Raw genomic sequence first — 20,633 nt, forward strand, 5'->3', positions numbered from 1 at the left:
TTACCTCATTTTTGAACTTTGAATTGGTCCAAAACATTGAATTTTATTTTTTTTTACAATGGGGGTTGGAGGGTGAGGGGTATTTCTGACAATTGACGTGAAATTTTGGCGCTGTTGCTGTTTGCATAGCATCAGCAAATCAGGTGCATGTGAACAAGAATTGGAAATTTGGGATCTGAGTAATCCTAGATTAGGTGAAGTATTTTTTTACTAATCAAAGTTGAAAATAATTAATCTCAACGACAAGTGTGTTTTATTAATATGTTGTCAAGTCTTTCGTTGTTTGAATGTTGATCAAACAGCAATCACGTTGTTGACCCGGCGGTTAATTAGGAACCACAAGTCTTTGAGTCTTTTCTCTTTATTTTTCTTGAGTTAATTGTAAGTTCCTTCGAGGTCAAACAACAACATAATACTCATATAGTTTCCGAAGGATCTTCGGGCCAGGTAATCAATCGCATATAAAAATAATAGGAAAGGAAATACACTAGAAAAGAAGTCATGCTGAAAATAATGGCGAAAAGAACAATAACAATAATGAATAATGTGATAACTGAGTAGAAAGTAATAATAATAATGGAAAACTAGTTGACGCTCAATTACCTTTTTATTTTCTATCCTAATCTTCAAATACATATCCTTACATTTAGGATCATGTCTTCGGTAAGTTGTAGGTGTGTTATGTCATGTCTAATTATCTCTCTCCACTCTCACACCTGCTTGCTAGGACATTCGAGTATGCTCACACATCCATTGCAACATTTTCATTTTTATTACTTTCATCTTCTAGATGTGAAAGTTCTTGATTGATCAACATTCTGCCCATATAACATAGCTAATTCTAATTCAATAGAGTTAACAATAATAAAAAAAATTGAAGTAAATTCTACCAAAACCACAGCTAGTCTAAGAATAATTTTTATGTGTAGCATTTTTTTTTATCCTGTCTGTTTCAAAAAAATATGACATATTTTCATATTTTATAAAATAACTTAACTTACAAATTTAAATTTTTATTTTAATAAAATAATTTATAGCTACAGAGTATTTGCCTCATTTTAGATCATAAATATATTATTATTTAAAAAAAAAAAAAAAAACTTGCTTCATTAAACTTCACACCAACAGGAGAAAAAAAAAACACATAGCAATGTCCGTCAAAAACAAATTGGGTCAAGTAAACGAATTGTCCTATTTTTCGTGTCGTTTTATTATACACACTAATTAACCTTTTCTCAACCTCTCTCTCTACCTGTAAATGACAAATACTAAATCAACAACAAAGATCCTCAAAGGTTACATTGGATTTAAAGATTAGAGGTGTTAAATGAGCAGGTCGACTGATTTAGATGAGTTGTATTAATAAATAAAGCAGTTATTAATTCGTTTGAAAGTTACTTAGATATTAAAATGCGAGTCAAAATTCGATTCGCCCATTTCTTACTAAATTTTAACAATATTATGTTTTTTTAGTACCTAATAAAGTTATATTATTATTTTTTCGTATGGTTATATATAACCTATCAATTTATTATTTTATTTTTTAAAAAAAAGTCTTTTTTAAAATATCTTCACAAGATTTATTATTGATCAATTTGAGCTAAATATCCGATCGAAATGAATTGAGTTAATAAATAAACGAGTTAATAATCGGTCAGACTTGAATTGATTGAATGAATTGTGATTTTATGGATTAATTTAGCCAAACTTTAATTTAGCTCGACTTGGGGTCTAGTTCAGCAAAATCTATTTATTTTTTCAATTTGAGACTGAGCTTAAAATGTTAAACTTTCAAGCTTGAAATCAATTTATCTAAGCATGTATTAAGTATTTATTGTAAATGTTAAACTCCTTCATTTCATAGGTATTAGTAATGTAAAATGAGTCATAAGAGAAACATATAAAATAGTGTTAAGTTATATTTTTTCATTAGCCCAATAGTTTCTTGCAGTTGAGGTTCTCTTCTCCTACCTCAATGTGGATATCAACAAGAATATCACACAACTAGTTATTGGGCCAACAAAAAATCATAAGGATAAAAGGCGTTAAAAACGGTTAATTTAAGATTCAGACGTACTAGTTAAAAAAAAATAACGGGTTAATAACGTAGCTTGCAAAGTCTGTTATCTCCTCATCTCTCTGCTATGTTCTAGTATTTCATCTCCTTTCTTCTCTAGTATTCGTAATTACTACTATCTTATTTTCACTACTTCAATTGTAAATTTTCCATTCAAGTATCAATTTGACTGTTATCTGTCTACACTTATCCATCCAAATGGTCGAGTTTGGTTAGGAAATTGAGAAGGAGTAATTAATCCATATATATATTTAAGACTTTATATTACATCCTATACATCTACTAATTAATGATTTGTAATATAACAAATTAATTACGAGTGATAACATATTCGAATTAATTAATATTAAAATAAATTTATTCTTTTTTATTTATTTTAATATTTAATGTATGTAAGAGAAAGTATAAAAAAATATACATTTTGATAGGAATTACGGAGGAAATCAAATTACTATAATTTAGGGAGGAATTATTGAAGGATTCCAAGTCTAAAAAAGAAAAAGTTGTTCAAAATGTATTAACAGTTCAATTTTATTTTTTTTCATTTTTTGATGATTTTTGTTTTTTAGAACTTGTATGTTATATTTTATAATTTTATTAAGTGATATATATTCTGCATGCAATCTTTGCATACGAATTATGAATGAACTTGAAATACGTTCATATGTTTGAAAAATAGGTATGAAAATGGCATTTTATTATTGTAGATGTGAATATGAAGTAGGTATTAAAAATGCATTCTTATTTTTTTTAAATAAAACTGATTTTATATATCATTGTTGGTGGATGTTAGTATGAAGTAGGTGTTGAAATGCATTCTTATTACTTTACTTATGATTTTAGTGACATGTGTGAAATCTATATTAATATAGGTCCCTAACCCTTTCTTAAACGGTAAAAAATTATCTCCCCAATTGATTAAGCTTGATTCACCACTTATTGCCAATATATATATATCAAATTTATACACTTTGTATATAAATTTATTAATGATTAAAAAACTTGTTTTAATATCAATTATATACTCTGCAATATATAATCTATCTATTAAAAGTGCATTCTTATTACTTATGATTTTAGTGAAATGTGTGAAATCTATATTAATATAGGTTCCTAACCTTTCTTAAACGGTATAAAATTAGCTCTCAATTGATTAAGCTTGATTCACCACTTATTACCAATTCATATATCAAATTTATACACTTTGTGTATAATTTATTAATAATTAAAAATCCATTTTAATACCAATTATATACTCTACCGTATATAATCTATCTTTTGTACTAGATCCAGTAGGTATTAAAAATAGGCAAATTTTTTTATGTTTATATAATGCTTGAAATCTATATTAAAAAAGATTTCTAACCCTTCCCAAAGTAAGTTTAATTCATTATTTGTTATCAATTTATATACCAAAATTATACACTTAATGAATAAGCTAGTGAAGCAGTTTTCATTAACATTACATACAAACCTATTTTAATATCAATTACATACCATGTATACTTATAGAAACAGTTTTCATTAATATTATATACAAACAGTTTTCATTACATAATACCAATTATATACAATACTGTTATTAACATTACCATGTTTTAATTTATGTATATTTACTTTGTTAAAAAAATTATTATTATTATTTTAGAAAAAAAAAAACAATATAGATACTAAAAAAACATACCTAACATTTAATCATCTACCACGAAAAAAAATACTTAAAAAATGTCAACAGAAAATAAGTAAGAAAAATAAAATTTTCAGATTAATGGGACAAACTAATTGAGAGAAATTTATGGACTGCAATTAAAAATCCTGTTAAAACTAGTAATAACAACATTTAAATATGTCATTTATTCAATTTTTCCATTGAGAACTAACCATTAGCCCAGGATAATTGAAGCCCAATCTAATTAAGCCCAATGTCATATAAAAAGGACAGTAAGCCCAAGACTAAAAGGATCCGAAATTGAAAGACATGAAATTGAAGCCCAAGACGAAAAAGATCCGAAATTTTCCTTTCAATATTCGTACCTACCTTGTGTTTCTATGTGTATTTCGTTTTTTAATAATAAAGTTTTGACTCTCATAGCATACGAAAGAATCGAATGTTTCAAGATCGCTATAAACCTTAACATAAGATGTGGGATAATATATGTTAATTAGGGAAGGGAGAGAAAATTAACAATAATTCAGAGACAATCATATCAATTTGTATTAAATAATAATGTTGTTGAGGACTTAATTCTCTATGTTAGGTGTGCATTACGACTTTTTGCTATTAAAGTTAGCTTTTGGGCCATTATGCAATGGCCAACCAACTATTATTGGACTCGTTTTTATACTCGTAATTTATTTATTTTTAAAAACAAATTTTTATTTACCGTATTTAAAATTTACCGATATAATTTCTTAATTGGCACCAAATAAATTCAGTACGAACAAGGTAAAAGTGCTCATTGTCTTCAAAGATCTTAATGATGCCCACTGGCCCTTTTCACCGGCCAATTAAAGGCTTAGAGTTAACAAAAATCCCATTCTTCCTTTCTTCTTTTGCTTTGAACTATTCCTTGTTAAATATTTGTCACATTTCTAAGTATTTCTTATCATGAACCAACTATTTTTTTAATGTTGATTAATATTATGTTAGGCCATATTGAACTATAAATTACTCTAAAGAACCAGAAAGTATGACTTTCAACTTATTCTTTTCAAACATTGCTCCTTTATTAGCAATTCTTTTGCTTTTTCTGAGTGCCACATCTTTAATTTATAGGCTCAGCCAACTCTAGGTGGTCCTCGATCGACTAGACTTGTAAATGCAGGAATTAGAAACAAACTATACCTATATATTTTAGAGTTTAACTTATACTATACATTAATGAATTAAAAAAAACATGTAATTTTTATTTGATCATGTCTAATTTAACACTAAGATGTTCAATGAAATATATGCAAACGTCAGAGAATTCCTAAGAGAATGGGGACATCTATTACTGATGCTTGCTTATACAATACGAGATTTATGTTGGATCATATGTTTTGGGGAGCTTTTGAACCTAACGAAAAGGGCTTTAAGCCTACAAGAAAGCAAGCGCGAGAGAATCCAGGAAGCTACCGCTTCTATTTTCACATGATCAAAAGCTGAACTTCAGCTCTAGTTCTTTGCTTTAAGAATTTGTTTGTCTGTCATGCATCTCACTAAGCACACTTTTTTCTTAGCTTTGCTTTTCACATTAACTAGTAGCACACATGTGACGGCAAAGCCTTAAAAATAGAATCATCATTAATTTAGCAATATACTTTTAACATTCTATATCCCTCAAATAATCGACCTCTCTCATGAATATTGAACAAATAGATAACAAAAAATAATAATACTAATTATATGCAAGAAGTAAAAACTTATTCATTGATAAAAAAAAAGGTACATTCAAAGACGTTCCATTGGATGATTGAGAACTTTCAAACACATGGTTACTTAGAATTTACAACTTATACAAGACAATCATCAACCAAAATGTGGGAAAGGAGAAAAAGAAAACATTAATGAATGCATTTTGAATAATGTTAGTTCCTCTCTGCTTCAATATTAACGTTCCTTTGTAATGAAGAGTCTGCTCATTGGTCCCCCACCTACAGAACCGTCCTCTGACCGGTTTTTTTAACGGCACATTACAAACAGTTTTCTCTTCGTGTGAAAGGGAAAACTGATTTTATGTGTCACCACCAATAACTCAACCCCACACGGCAATTCACAGCCACATCTCAGCCTCCTACTCGGCAGCGCGTTCCCACCACTTCCTCCACGTGCGTTTTTTAACTCTGAATTCACCTCTCAGGTTGCATCATTTTCTTTTTATATTTCCTCGAAACCACTAAAGCTGTTCTCCGATAGTCTCCAAACCTTCACGGAATTGTCCAAACTACCGCTATACACTCTCCAATATTTGTCACTTTTCTTCTCCATGGGAGCTTCATCTTCATTGTCGCTGCCGTTTGAATCTTCTTCGACAGTCAAGCATTTAACGGGGCCGTTGTGTCCTGTTAACACCGTTAAGCAACTATGGATACTACCTTCTTCTCTTCTCCACACGCATATGGATTTATCAGCCGATCCACTCAATACCAGATTACCAGCAACCGCCACGCACAGCACAGCTAATTTATGACCTCTCAGCGCACCTCCGTACTCCAAAAAATGCTTCTGTCGCTCCCAGAAATTCACTAGTCCATCGGAGGATCCGGCATACACCTGTTAACACATAAAATAATTAGACGTGTGTTCTGTCTAACAACATAAACGTTTTAAAATGAATGAGTTAAATAACGAAATAATTAAGTAAATAAAAGTGTGCTCTTACCGTTGCTGCGGCAGCGTTTACGGCCAGTGATGTCACAGCATTGTCCTGTTTCAATAGTGTTTCCACAAGAACATGTTTTGCACTATTCCCAACTAATTCCCTTCTCCAAGCTTTAACCGTTCCATCTGCTGATCCAGTGAAAACCAACCCGTCGAATCCAACGACGACTGAATTAATTGCATCTTGATGAGCATTAATAGATTCAAGGCATTTCGAATCCGATAATCTCCAAACTTTCAGTGTTTTATCCCAAGATCCAGAATAAAGCAATCCTCTCTCTTTATCCAAGCTCATACAAGAAACAGCATCAAAATGCTTAATCCAAGGAACATTCCGATTTCGTCTTACTTCAACATACGCTTTAGGATTAATTGAACTCTTTAAATAATCTCTAACGGTAGGTAAACTACCAACACGTTTATACGCTTTTCTTTTTTTCCCTAAAAATTTCCATACCCGAATTTTACCATCTTGATGACCGGTGAATATTTTATCTCCGTAAACAACAATGGCTTTTACTAATCCGCTTTGACATTTGAACCCGGAATATTCCTTCAAGTTCTTCCAAACTCGAATATTTTTGCTGTCTGATCCGGTATACAGCAAATCTCCAGATGCAGCTAATGAATATATATGTCCTTCTTCTCGAACAAGAGACCCGATTAGACCATTTTTGCAATCGCTTGATTCTGATTCTTCGGAGGAATCGAGTAATGGTTGGTGAATCCATGGAGATTTTACATAAGGCGAAGCAGATTGGTTCCATGGAGACATGAAGTAATTTGGGGAATTGTTAGCAGTAGTGTTTGTGCCGTTAAACGACGACGTTCTAGGTGGACTGGGTGCAGAAGAAGCATTGCTGCTGCGAGCGGAATTGTTACTGCTTTCTTCATGGTCACTGATTGGATCGGAGTATAAAAGGGTACCGAATTTTGTTCTTCGAAAGCTTTCTTTCTGTAGCAAGATCGCTCCCATACTATTATTTTTTCTCGTCATTTTTTTTAACAAAGATGAATTGAATGAGGGTAGGTATGAATTATGATTGTTGATTTGAATCTTTTTGGAGTGAATTTGGTTTGTAATAAATGTAGAGGTTTGTGAATAGAGTAATGGAAGAATGAGAAGAAGATTGTATATGGAAATAATGGAAGAGCAAGGTGAGAGATATATAAGCAATGGAAGTTGGGGGTTGGTTGTGGCCTGTGGGGGTAGGGGGTAGTAGGGGGAATGGTAGAGAGACGCGTGGGAGTATGATACGTGAGGTTTAAGAAGAAGGGGAAAAAAAGTATGCAGAGTCGAAATTTTCACTAAAAATTTTTATAACACGTAAAAGATTACGGATTCAAAATCTAACGCGTACACACATAAATTATACTCCAATTTTTATATATAATGTAATTTTCCGTCAAGAGAGTTTAGAGGAATCTTTTGCTCTGACATGAATATGCCTCTGATATCATGTAATTCTATCTGCATTGATTTGAATATGAAAGCTCATAATTGTCAACTTATTTCATTTACCGCTAAGTTATATTTTTGAATTAAAGAGTTCAAGTCATATATATGATATACAAAATATTTGTATAATTTATCACTTAAAAGGAAATTGTAAATGAGTCTAATTGTATATAATATCACTAAATTATAGTTTTGAATTAAAAAATAATATTTTTTATTGGAATAATAATATAAAAATTATGCATAAAATTTATACTATGAAAGAATTTACGATCAGGTGCTTCTTTGCCTCTTTGATTGTTTTGTGTTCCACGAGATGTTTTGTGCTTGTTAAGGAAGCGTTGAATTCTAGAAAAGGCAACGTGGAAAAATAGGGTTCAAATGTTGAATTTTTATAAGTAGAAATGACTAAGTTATTTTCGACATGTATTTTCCTACTTAGGAAATGGGATTACAGGTAATTGACTTTGAAATTTGGATTAGTGGGCAAATTACTGTTTATGTATTTTATTTTCTTTAATTCTCATAGTCAGCTGTCGTTAATGGTCGTTTAATTATGCCTAATTATCTACTGTGATTTTCCAAAAAAAGGAAGTACTATAATTTTTCCCTTTCATTTCATAAACTTATATTACTATAATTAATTTAAAATGTTTGTTTTATATTATATATTATACTCGGTTTGTTTCATTAAAATTGAGCTCAAACCTTTTAAAGTAAATTAATGAATTGCGATTAGTAAAAAGAATTGACTTTCTCAATAATAGTAATGGTCAATAAAAAAAACTTGGCTTTTGAAAAGTTAGTTCAATAAGAAAGCGTCAAATATTGATTTCATAATATGGATAGCTTGATGAATAATTTTGACCTTTATGAAATTTGTATGGAAATAGAATCTAGTCAAATATTTCACATGAAAATTGTGCCGTACGTATATTGTGTGTTGTTTACTAAAATAATGTTACTGTATTCCCATTTGCCTCTTCACCTAATATTGGTATATATCGTGTTTAAAATATACTCTAATTGCAAGGCTGCCAAAAATTTAAGGTATATTAGTAATTCTTTGAAAGATTAAAAAAAATTTAAACTGTGAGTTCGAGTTATCAAGAAAATAAAAAAATTGAAGGATTTAAGAAAGGGAAAATTGTGCAGAATAACAAATATTTAAATCATATTAAATGTTATTTATATATTTTATTTATATATTTGCAAGTAAAATATACAAACGAGCAAAAATATACAACCACAGCTTTTATAATAAACGAAATTATAGATATAAAGTGCAATTATCGAAATTACATCTATAGAACTTTATTATATTATATTTTTATTTGTGAAATTTTCTCAAGGCACACGTGACGGCGTTGGACTCGAAAACGGTTAGTTTATTGAAGTGGTGGGCCAGATGGAACAGGGCAGCTGAACGAACGAAACGAATTGATGGGCCGTGTCAGCCCAATGATAAGGACCCATATAAATCAAGCCGCCACGTAAACTGCTACTTATCACATTCATCTCTAATGTCAACGTGACACGTACTGTAAAAAAGCCCATGGGCCGAGCTGATGTCAGCCTGATGCCCATTACGGCTTTTATAACTTGCCAGGTGTTATTAAATTACGGCCAAAGCACAAAAATTATGCATTTTGCATTTTGCATCCAAATATCCAAGGAAGAGGGGCTTCAAATTATAACTGACACCTGTGGGAGGAAGGGTTATGTAACAGTTGTTCGAATTTCGAGCCTTAAATAATTTTTAAATTTTTTTTTTTATTATTATAATTTATTTTATTTTAAAAAATATATTTAAAATTAGAAAGTTTGAATCTTGAAAGTTGAAAAGTGTAAATTGGAATGAAGGTATTTAAAGTTTACATTGTTCTGTATTAAGATGAATTTTATACATACTTTTCGGCTTCTTGTGTTTGACTTTAATTTGTTTAATGAAAAAGTGAAGAACTTTTTGAATGTTAGGTTGAAATTCTACATCAAAAGAAACAAAAGAAATTCCGTTGCTGATTAAAATTTTGTTTGAGTATAGAAAAAGCTGGCTAGTGTTTGATTAAAATGGTTGTTATATTTACTGAGGATTAACTTAGCAATGTAATTTTTTTTTGTTACAAGTTCATTGTATCTTAATCCGTTATAACAAGTATAGCCAATCTTAATTTCTTGGTTACGTATTAACTCTACCTTTTTATGAAAATTAATTTATTAGTACTTATATCTTTTAGGTGATATGCATGTAAAAGATTTTTTGTAATGTTAGCGTATACAACTTCTACTCGATGAATAAAATAAATTTAGAAGAATATAACATGTTGTTAATCACGTTATTAATTATAAAAATGTGAAACAAAATGTTGTGATTTCTAAACAAGAAAGAGTTTGCTTTCTTTTTCATAAGGTTTGGTGAAGTGAAGTATTTGAAGTTCAAAGCTTGGTCGAAAATTAGGTTTGTGTTTGTCCATTTCAAGCAGTTGTCTATCTAATCTAATATGTAATTATACAATACGTGGGAGCATATGAAAAAAGCCCCTATTTATGAGTTTCCTCCTCTATTATTAAGAACTCTGTCAACATCGGATATGCCTCTACTCGATTTGAGTCTGGGTATGAAATCGTCTTTGTTAGAAAAAAAAATTTCATTAATATAATACTTTGTGACGTGAATGTAAATTTAATCATATTTTAATATGAAACGTACCAGATAATAAATAATAATAACTCTGCAATATCTCAGTTTACCATTAGTTAATATGTAGTATTATATATTTTTTTGGCACTTAAATATTTTGTAAGCAAAATAAGGATGAGCTAAGCAGTATCTCACTAGTCATCATTTTATATTAATTAAGGTTATTAGCACATCCTGGACAAGCCATTGACTTTGAGATCTTGCAAATATATAAATACTTGTTAGCAATATTTAGTTTTAATTAATTGATACACATCTTGTCTTAAGCTTCCAAATGTCAGGGTATTATGCTTTTTTTTTTTTTTTTTTTATATTAACTTAGTGATCTTATTATGGGGAAAAAATCATGACTTGCTTGTCAGCAAACTCAGCATCATAGATAACCTACTTTTTTGTTAAATTTGTCATCTTATTGGGAAACAATATTATTTTAAGTTAAATCATTTTCCTCTCTGACTCTTGATTATATACTTGGCCTAAATTAGAAAGTAAAATCACTAAACCATACTACCAGATAATTAAATGAGTGACAAATTTAAGGAAAAACAATATTAGTGTGGTTTGATCACCTATTAGAGATTCATGATTAAAGAATTAGCACATAGCAATTTAAGGGATTACAAACAAAACAAATTAAAGTGCTTTGGAAATAATTAAGGATGACATAAACAAGAAAATGATATTCGGATATATATACATATATAGTTATAGAATATAGAATATAATATAAATAGACGTATGAAGTTTGTTGGATATTTAGCAGCATAAATTTTTTTAAACGAACATCTTCTAGTTAAACTAAAAGAAAGCATTTCTTTAGAAAATTTTAGGTTTAACAAACATAAAAATCATATAGTACTCTATAGCTATAATTTTGCTATGGAGTATCAGATTTGTATAAAATTGCAGGCATCTGATGCGTATAAATCACATCGATTTGTATAAATCATGTGTTTGTGTCTATGAAAATCGCGTTTGAATATGTATATGTTCTTTGTGTTTGTATATCTGCATAAAATTTGAATTTGTATATAATTGAATCGAATTAAAACAGTTGTATTTGTATATCAAATATCTTTCTTGCTTTATACAAACACAAATTATACATTGTATTTTGAATAATTTATGTTTGTATAAAGCGAGAAAGACAAAAAAGAACTGAGCAGGGGAAGATTAATACCAAGTCTTGTATTAATCACAATTATTATGATAAATAAAGTTGTATTTTCTATGAAATTAATTACTGATCCAAATATATTCTAGAATAAAATGATTGGTTTGAGACTCTTTACGGGGCATTCTAAAAATAACTCAAATTATAGTCGTTCATTATGATTTAAACTATCATCGATCGATCCCATAAAAAAAAGTAATTATTTTTTCAGTATTAGTGACTGACAGATTCCATTAAAATAATTTGTGTTCCAGTTTCCCCCAAAAACTCTTGTTTAATCTACTCCCCATGATGAGTTAATAAAATCAAAGAAGAATAGACGAGAGATAAAACGACAAAGAAATAGGAACAATTTTATATAAAAACGACAACTATATTATTGTTGCTTTTTCTCTGAAATTGCAAACTGTGCATTTGTAGAAAATGATATTCCATACTTTATAACTACAAAGTACAAGTCCCAATAATCATGGTCATAGGAATAGTAAATCTACACCACAAATTAAGGGCTCCATGTTTGTCTAGTGATAGAATATGTTCCTCTTCAAATTATAGTCGTTCATTATGATTTAAAATATCATCAATCGATCCCATAATAAAAACAGGATAAGAGTGTTTTCGCCACAAAATATATAAGTTTTGTTCTGAACTCATAATTTCATATTCAGAACAAAAAATATTTAAAAGTTGAACTCATTAAATCTAAATATCATATTTGTCTCTGTTGTTGGATAATGCAATTGACCATGTACATACCCGGCACACACCAGCCAAATATTGTTATTAATTATATTCAGATCTATTTATATCATCACAGTCGATTAAATTGAAGGGATATTTGAATTTTGAATTGTCGGTATGTGTATTCATGACCCTTGTTAAAGTTTATAAACCTAAGCAACTTATCTAAAAAAAACTGTAATTTAACGATAGAAAGACTTTTATTTATTTGATTATATTCTTGATGACTTTCAATAATACACTGTCAATATCCATATATATATAGTAATTTAATTATAATAAAATGCTAATTGAGTTTGTACTAACTTTGATCCGTCTTGTCGTTGGGTATATCTATCTATCTCCCTTTTTCTTATTCTAACTAAGATGAAAGTGCAAAAAGTGTAGTACTAACATTTACAATAATCTTTTATTATTTCTTGGTTTTCTTTTTCTCTTTATATATTCCTTGTGATCATGAATCCTACATATATAAAGCTCCAAAAAATAATAATATGGGAGTTCCATATATATTTAGCCAATCAAATTGTTAATACATGTAAGAATTCATGAATAATACTGTTTTCACAAAATAAGAATGACATAAGCAAAATCTCATGACTAGTTTTGTAATTTAAAATTTATTATTGTTGCATTATTATTATTATTATTAGATTATAGCAAGGGACAAGCTGTTGACTTTAAGATCCTGCAGGTTTGGGCCACGTATCAATGCTTATCACTAATACTTTAACTTATTATTCAAATTTGATACCAAACCTTGAAATAACATATAGTATAAACTTAAAGAAATATAAAATGGCTATTTAAATTTGTCCTAAGCTGGCTTCCAACTGTCTTAATGTTATGATTTTTAAATTTTAGCTGGAGATCTTAGTTTAAATATTTAATTAGCTTAATCTATCTTTTTTATTTATTTATTTTGTCGACTTGTCGGGAAACTATGTAACTCCCATTTTTATATCTTTCATATTTGCTCATTACGTTGCCTAAATCAGAATGTAAGAATCAGCGTAATTTATATTGTTAATCCTACTAAATAATGGATTAGTGATAGATCATCAAATATAATAGTTTTATCAACAATAATCATGTATGGTATCATCAAAATCTTTTCTATTAATATAACAGCTAGTCTTATTTTAAACCTAACTAATACCAATAGTATTGTCAAATCTTCTTACTGAGTAATATGTGTGATCACATATAGATGCTACCATAATAAATTATACTAATATCTGTAGCGTATATTGTAGACTTGTTATTCAGCCTAATTAATTAATTAGTGGCTGCTAATTTGAACGATTCAAGATGATTAAACAAAACCATATATATAATATTCAACTCTAGTTGCTAATTAAGTGTATTTAGCAATTGAGCAAAAGGGAAATTAAATGTCATGATCTGAATCTAGACATGTCTGATGTTCTTTTTTTCTTTATTCAATTTCGTCTTATCAAATAAGATAGACTTCTTATGGCCAATTCTCAAAGGATTGCAAGGTTGACCATATATATTCTTCTATTTTCTTATGTTCGATCGACTAAAGTTCTAGTTTAAAAAATCAAAATATACATATTTCCATGCGGACATTCCGGGACAGCACATGTACATAAATTTAATAATAAACTAAACAAATTAAAGTATCTGAAAAAGGTTAACCTAATTAGCAAGAAATGAAGATCAACTAGTTGGATTTACATTGTTGTAAACGCCGTTTTGTTGGATATTTATAATTTAGTAGTTTAATCATGACTTCTTATAATAAAGGGCCTTTTTATTTTAATCTTTTGTTTAATACTCCATATTATTATTATTTTCGATAATTCGAATCAGCATGTGCTCTTCTTTCCTTTGTAGTTATTCCTATTTGCGTAGACTTGCCACGTTGCGCCTTTCCAAAAAAACTAAACTCATAAAACTACAAATACGATCTTCTAGCAATATGGTATCACTCTTAATACTTTAGAAATTAATTAACATACGTGACCCCAATATATATATATATATATATATTATTATTATTATTATTATTATTATTATTATTATTATTAACTCTGCCGTTTGATATAATTCAAGAACAAGATGACAGATTGTTACAAAGTTATATGGAGCAGTTGTGCAACCATTGGCATGACATGTATACATACTCTTTTTTTTATATATAAAAAAGGGTGTGGAACGTAATAAAAGTGAAAGTTTAAGTAGTCAACCAATTAAACTGCTAAGATTTCTCGACTTGACATGATTAAAGGAAAAAATGATTTTAATTATACGAGATGGATGATTGAAGAAAATTCTAGAATTAAATTATTGATGAAGAAGAGAAATAATACTTTTTCTGTGTTGAGAATTATATATACTTCTAAGTGGAAGTATATAGCACGCATGCATGCAGTAACTATCACAGTTCACTATATGTGGACATTAATGTTATATAGTAGATATAAAGTATCATCTTCCACTATAGTGTTATTTCACAATCTCAAACTTTACTGTAATTATGAGTGAGTCGAAAATCAAAGAAAAAAACAAGCACTAAAAACCAAGTTTACTACTTATAATCCCACTTTTAGAAAGGGACAATGAAGAACATATCGATCGTACGTATATTCATATTAAAAGACAATCATTTATTCTTGTTATGTTATTATCTAAGAAAAGAATAAAATCGACAATTTTTAAAATTGTCTAGATCGATCTCTTGCTAGGTGTCCATTTTTTTCTGGTAATATACAATGCATGGGATCCTCTTATCATCAAATCAGAGGCTTTTTTAGATTAATATCCAAAAACATGATCCCCACTTGAAAAGAAACAGAGAATATTTGAGAAATGCACATCACTAGACACCACTAGTCACGAGAATATTTAAATTATATACTATTGATATTTGATAGTATAAATTTTGTTTATATTATCATTTATCAATGTATATTATATGTCTAAGTTTAACCTGTGAAATTGATGGAATTTTGTAAGTTAAAACTTAAAAGAATAATGTAAGCAAACTTCTAACACATGCTAAAATGTCGAGTTCGGAGCCAAAAAGATAAAAAAAATTGACAAAAAATCCAAAAGGACAATAAAATTAATTTTAGAATCAAAAGAATAACTTTTTAACACCCAAATTAACTCCGTCCAAATTAGGTTAAAATCAGCAAGGCGTGGACTCCATGTGCCTTATAAGGCGCCGCTGTGCGTCTTACAAGACTCTGACAGCCTGCACCTTGTAAGGCCTTTATATTAAAAAAAAATGAATCCACGTATATAGTGTTAACCTTTTTCAGAAAATTAAGTATGAAATTAGCTATAGAATTTATTGGTGATATCCAATTAATCCATCACTAAATAATTTTTAGCAAAATAATGGATTTTTATGTAATCTATAGTTAAATGAAATGAAATTAGCATGAGATTTTTTTATGTTTAGTTATGAATTATTGTCCGTCGCTAATTCTTTTTATATTTTTTTTGTAAAAAGCATTTGATAAAATGTACTATCCAAAAATCTTGGTGGAAAATGCACAATATTCAAGTTAACGAAATGCTGGAATGAATTTCAATCAAGAAAAATGCTAATCAAAAGCAGGCAAAATGGTCCTTTATTGGGGCCTCATTAATTTTGACCTGAATCATACGTCAAGGTAGGCTGATTTAAATTTGTTGGAACTAATGTTTATATTGTTGTTATTTCTATTTTAAGACGTGGCTCTAGATTGAAGTTAATTATAAAATAAATCCAAATTAAGCATATATACATTATTAAATTATTCCTATTGATAATGCTCTTTAATAAGTTCGATCTGTCATATCATATATTTGGATAATAATAATGTTGAACAAACCACATCTATCAAATCAGCTAATGAGGTGGCTTCAATGTTTATTTTCTCAGCAGCAAATTAAAGTGGTTGATTACTATGTTTTCACCCTAAATAAGCCAAAAATAAAAAAAATAAAAATTCTTTTCAACTATTAGTTTAACTTTAATTTGTGCAATCCACTTTGAGTGTTAACATCCTTTGAAATTCATACACATTTAGTAAAGATTAAAATGCAAGTATTTGGTTTTTGGGGATTTTTTGGTACGAAAGGAAAACCTGATTTCCTGAAAAAAAATATATATTCAATTTCCTCGTATTTAGTTGACTAAAATATTTTCAAATGGACTTACTTTCTTCAACTTTAGGAAAAATGCCTCCCGAGTGCGAGACTTGCCTCTCGACTCCTGACCAACACTCAAATACCTAACTCCCGATCCTACATTTTGATCCCTGCCTTGACTCTCGACGACTTTGACTTGTGACTCGACCCAAGATCCGACTCTTGTTATCAATCTGTGTATAAAAAACCAGAATTACTGATTTCAATGAACTTTGCAGAAACACGAAGTAACCAAAGTTTAATAAACCAGTAAGAATAGATGAACATAAATTAATTGACAAAACTAAAATCTGTAAAAAATGTACCACAATCTGGAAAAACAGAATCAGGAAAAAGATCAAGCCCACTGAATGCACAGTGTCCCCTTAAGGAAATTATTCCCCTCTAGTATCCGAGGTTTGATTTGGAATATGTCCTCCCAGGATAGAATGATCTCAATCACCAGTGTATTGATACCCAAAACTCTAGTGTCAGCGAACCACTTAACAGTAGTAAAGTACACGAAGAAATTTTGTGCAGAAGAAGAAGAAGAAATTAGAAAAAATCGTAAGGAATAAGTCTGAGGAATCAATGTATTTATAGGCAAGAGGAACTGGTTCCGAAAGTGTCCAAAAAATAATCTCTCGATCGATTTTCCAAAGCCAAAGCCAAAGCCCAAGCCGAGCGAGTGATGACGACGGCGCGAGGGGGGTCCCTCTTTCCAACCCTTTTAACAATTAATAGAAGTGTTTCTATATTTAAACTCTCCTATTTTTCTTTCCACCACCGATGAGGGACAAATGTCTTTTCAATAAAACATAAGAGGACTTTTCAAGTTCTCAACTTTCGAAGTTCCCAACTTTTTCAAGTTCCTCTTTCATCTTCCCTCCATTTCCCATTAACTCTTGCTACATACCCAACAACTCTTGACTTTGAATTCGACTCAAGACCCAACGCTTGACCCAACCCTCAAATTAAACTCGACTCCTAGCTCTAAATCTTGACCCTAACATCGACTCAAGACTCAACTCCAATCCTCGACTCGGACCTAATTTTCGATTATTATATTTTTTAAACTATAATATTTTCAAGTTCAGTGTCATAGTACTTTTCTAGATTATACCCAAATACTCTTAGGATGATTTTTTCTTATTGCTAACCAAAATCAGAAAATAAATAAGAAAACTACTTATTTTAAAAAAAAGATATTTTCTAGGGATACATTTTCTTTCGTCTTGAACACATCTAGTCTTCTTAACTTGTCTGATATTGTATTCAATATTTCTGGATATTGGGATTTCGTAATCTTAGACTTTCATTATGCATCCTTCATAATTAATTAAGGTAAAAAAAAGGTTAAAAATAAAATTTATTTTCTAAGAAGAAAGGTGGCAAAAGAAGACGTGTTCACTTTATTATCTACTACTAATTAATAGCAGCTAGCCTTATTATAAACCTAACATATAATAATAGTATCACCAAAATCTTCTATGTGTTATCATACAGATGTAGCCACGCAGCTCTACCATATTAATTAAATTATCTCTAGCGTAGGAGACCAGTAATTAATTAAAAGGCTAAATTAAAGATAATTATATTTAACTCTAGTTGCTTATTAGAGTGTAACTGGTAATTGAACAAATTAAAAGGGAAATTATGTCATCCGAATCTAGACATACATGTCTCCCCTTTATCGCAGTCTTTTAGTTTCTTATGTTCCACTAAACCTCTAATTAAAAAAAAAAAAGAATTAGATGCCCGCATTTCAGAGGCAACGTACACATAATCGTCAATTTATTTATAAACTAAACAAAGTATCTGAAAAAGGTTAAACTAATTATATTTATTAACAAGAAATGAAGATCAGCTTGTTGGATATATTTTGTTGTCAACGCCGTTTTGTTGTATATTCAATACTACTTTTATTTTGTTAGAATTAAATCTTAAAAAGCATTTTGTATTGATTATTAATTTATCATTATAACTTAATCAATCAGCATGTGCTTTACTTTAATTTCCTCTGTAGTTAATTCTATCGGATGGCAAAATTAATCTATAGAAATGTGATCCGTTTAAACTCGCTCAAATTTAATTAAGTCAATAATTAATTCATCCATTTATTAACTCTTGAAATAAATCTTCTCTCATCATAATATCACACGCTTAGATAGGATTGATATAAATTACTAATTGACATAGTGACCCACGCAGCGGGGATCACTCACATGCTATTTGAATCATTAATATATTATATATTGAATGTATATTTCTAATTATTTATTTAATGTTTCCTCTGCAATAGCTCTGTGTTTGATATAATTTAAGAACAAGATGACACATTTTTGTATATAACAAGTATATAATATATTGAGTAGTTATGCAGCCACTCGTATGAAAGGTCCCACATCGATCATTCAAGGGATGATAGTTTTTTGCTTTAGACAACTTTTTTTCTTTTTTAGGGTTGAGTCAAATTCAAAGTTCATTTATTAATCGATAGTTGATATCAACCATTTCAATTCTTGTATCTCCATATTGACTGAAAGAGTCTCACATCGACCATTCAAGAGATGAATGATTTCACCCCTTCATGAACTATAGTTTTGGTTAGAGCTAGATGGATGATTCAAGAATATTCTGGAACGAAATCATTGAAGAAGAAGAAAGACATTTTGTGTGTTGAGAATTTTTGGAAGTGGCATTAATAGGAATAGTGGTTCAAGTTCTCACACATGCATGGAACATAACGTAACGTAACTATCAGTGTTCACTATAAGTGGACATTTTGGTATAATTAAAAAGTATCAATTCACAACATTGCATTTCTACATCACCAACTTTATAATTACAATTATGAGTTAGTCAAAAATCAAAGAAAGAAACTAAGAATTAGAAACAAATTGTATAAAAACAATGGTACTTTTTTATCTCTGAAATTGCCAACTCCTTATTTCCTTATGTGCCGCGTTTGCAATAAGAGATAATCTAATATTAAACCCCAAATGTAAAGTAGAAGTTCTAATAGTAGATTCGTAAACATGTTATATACCATAAGTGAAAGATATTTCACATTCTCTTGCTAGGTGCTCTATGTTTTTTTTTCCCAATATCGTTAGAAAGAATATATCTATCACTAGTTGTGTGAGACACTTTTTTTTTCACGACAAAATAAATAATCAGAAGTTTGTGAGACAAGAAGAAGCCCCACACGACTAATATTAGTTATGTGAGACATAAAATAAATTTTGTACAATAACATAGACAATTAATGTAAAGTTTTCTATATAGGCTACAAGTGTAAGTTTAACCTATGAAATTAGTAACTTAAAGAAAAATGTAAGTAAACTTCTACAACTTGTTAAATTATAAAATTTATTTACATTGTAAGTGAATATAAAAGATAAATTGAAAAATGAGAAAAGGTTGCTGATAAAATGTATGATCCAATAATATTGGTGGGAAATGCACAAAATTCAAGATAAGGATATGTTAATGCTGTCCAAATGACACTTAGGAATGAGTTTCTAATCAAAGAAAGAAGCTAATCAAAAGTAGGCAAAATGGTCCTTTAATTATTTGGTCCTCATTAATTTTGACCTGAATCATGATTAAAATTTGGATGAAAGAAATCCAAATTAAGCATACATTATTAAATTCCTTATTGATAATGATGGAGAATAAATATCTTGATTATGTTGAACAAACCACAGCTATCAAATCATCTTTATTGAGGTGCTGGCTTCAATGTTTACTATCTCAGCAGCAAAGTGTTTGATTTATATGTTTTCACCATAAATAAGCCAAAAATAGTAAATAATAATTGGTTTACACTGTGCAAATAGTCCATTATTTCAATCAATGGGGTCAGAGTACATCTGAAACTGTGTTAATATCTTTGAATTTCATAGAGATTTAGTTAGGAATAAAATAAAAATAAAAGCAACAAAATATATAATAAAATAGTGTCGCCTT

General features: G+C 29.4%; 1 protein-coding gene across 1 annotated transcript; it reads right to left on the minus strand.

Annotated features, from left to right (window-relative positions):
- Window positions 1-5,926: 5,926 nt before the first annotated feature.
- On the minus strand, window positions 5,927-7,495 carry LOC125816469 (protein JINGUBANG). The gene is made up of 2 exons (XM_049496080.1): window positions 6,442-7,495; window positions 5,927-6,332 (listed from the first exon to the last, which is right to left on the minus strand). Exons 1-2 carry the CDS (start codon window positions 7,435-7,437, stop codon window positions 5,937-5,939), a joined length of 1,392 nt encoding a protein of 463 aa, XP_049352037.1. The 5' UTR covers window positions 7,438-7,495; the 3' UTR covers window positions 5,927-5,936.
- Window positions 7,496-20,633: the final 13,138 nt, after the last annotated feature.

Source organism: Solanum verrucosum, unplaced genomic scaffold (assembly GCF_900185275.1).
Source record: "Solanum verrucosum unplaced genomic scaffold, falcon-dt-bn FXZP01000261.1, whole genome shotgun sequence".
Lineage (NCBI taxonomy): Eukaryota > Viridiplantae > Streptophyta > Magnoliopsida > Solanales > Solanaceae > Solanum > Solanum verrucosum.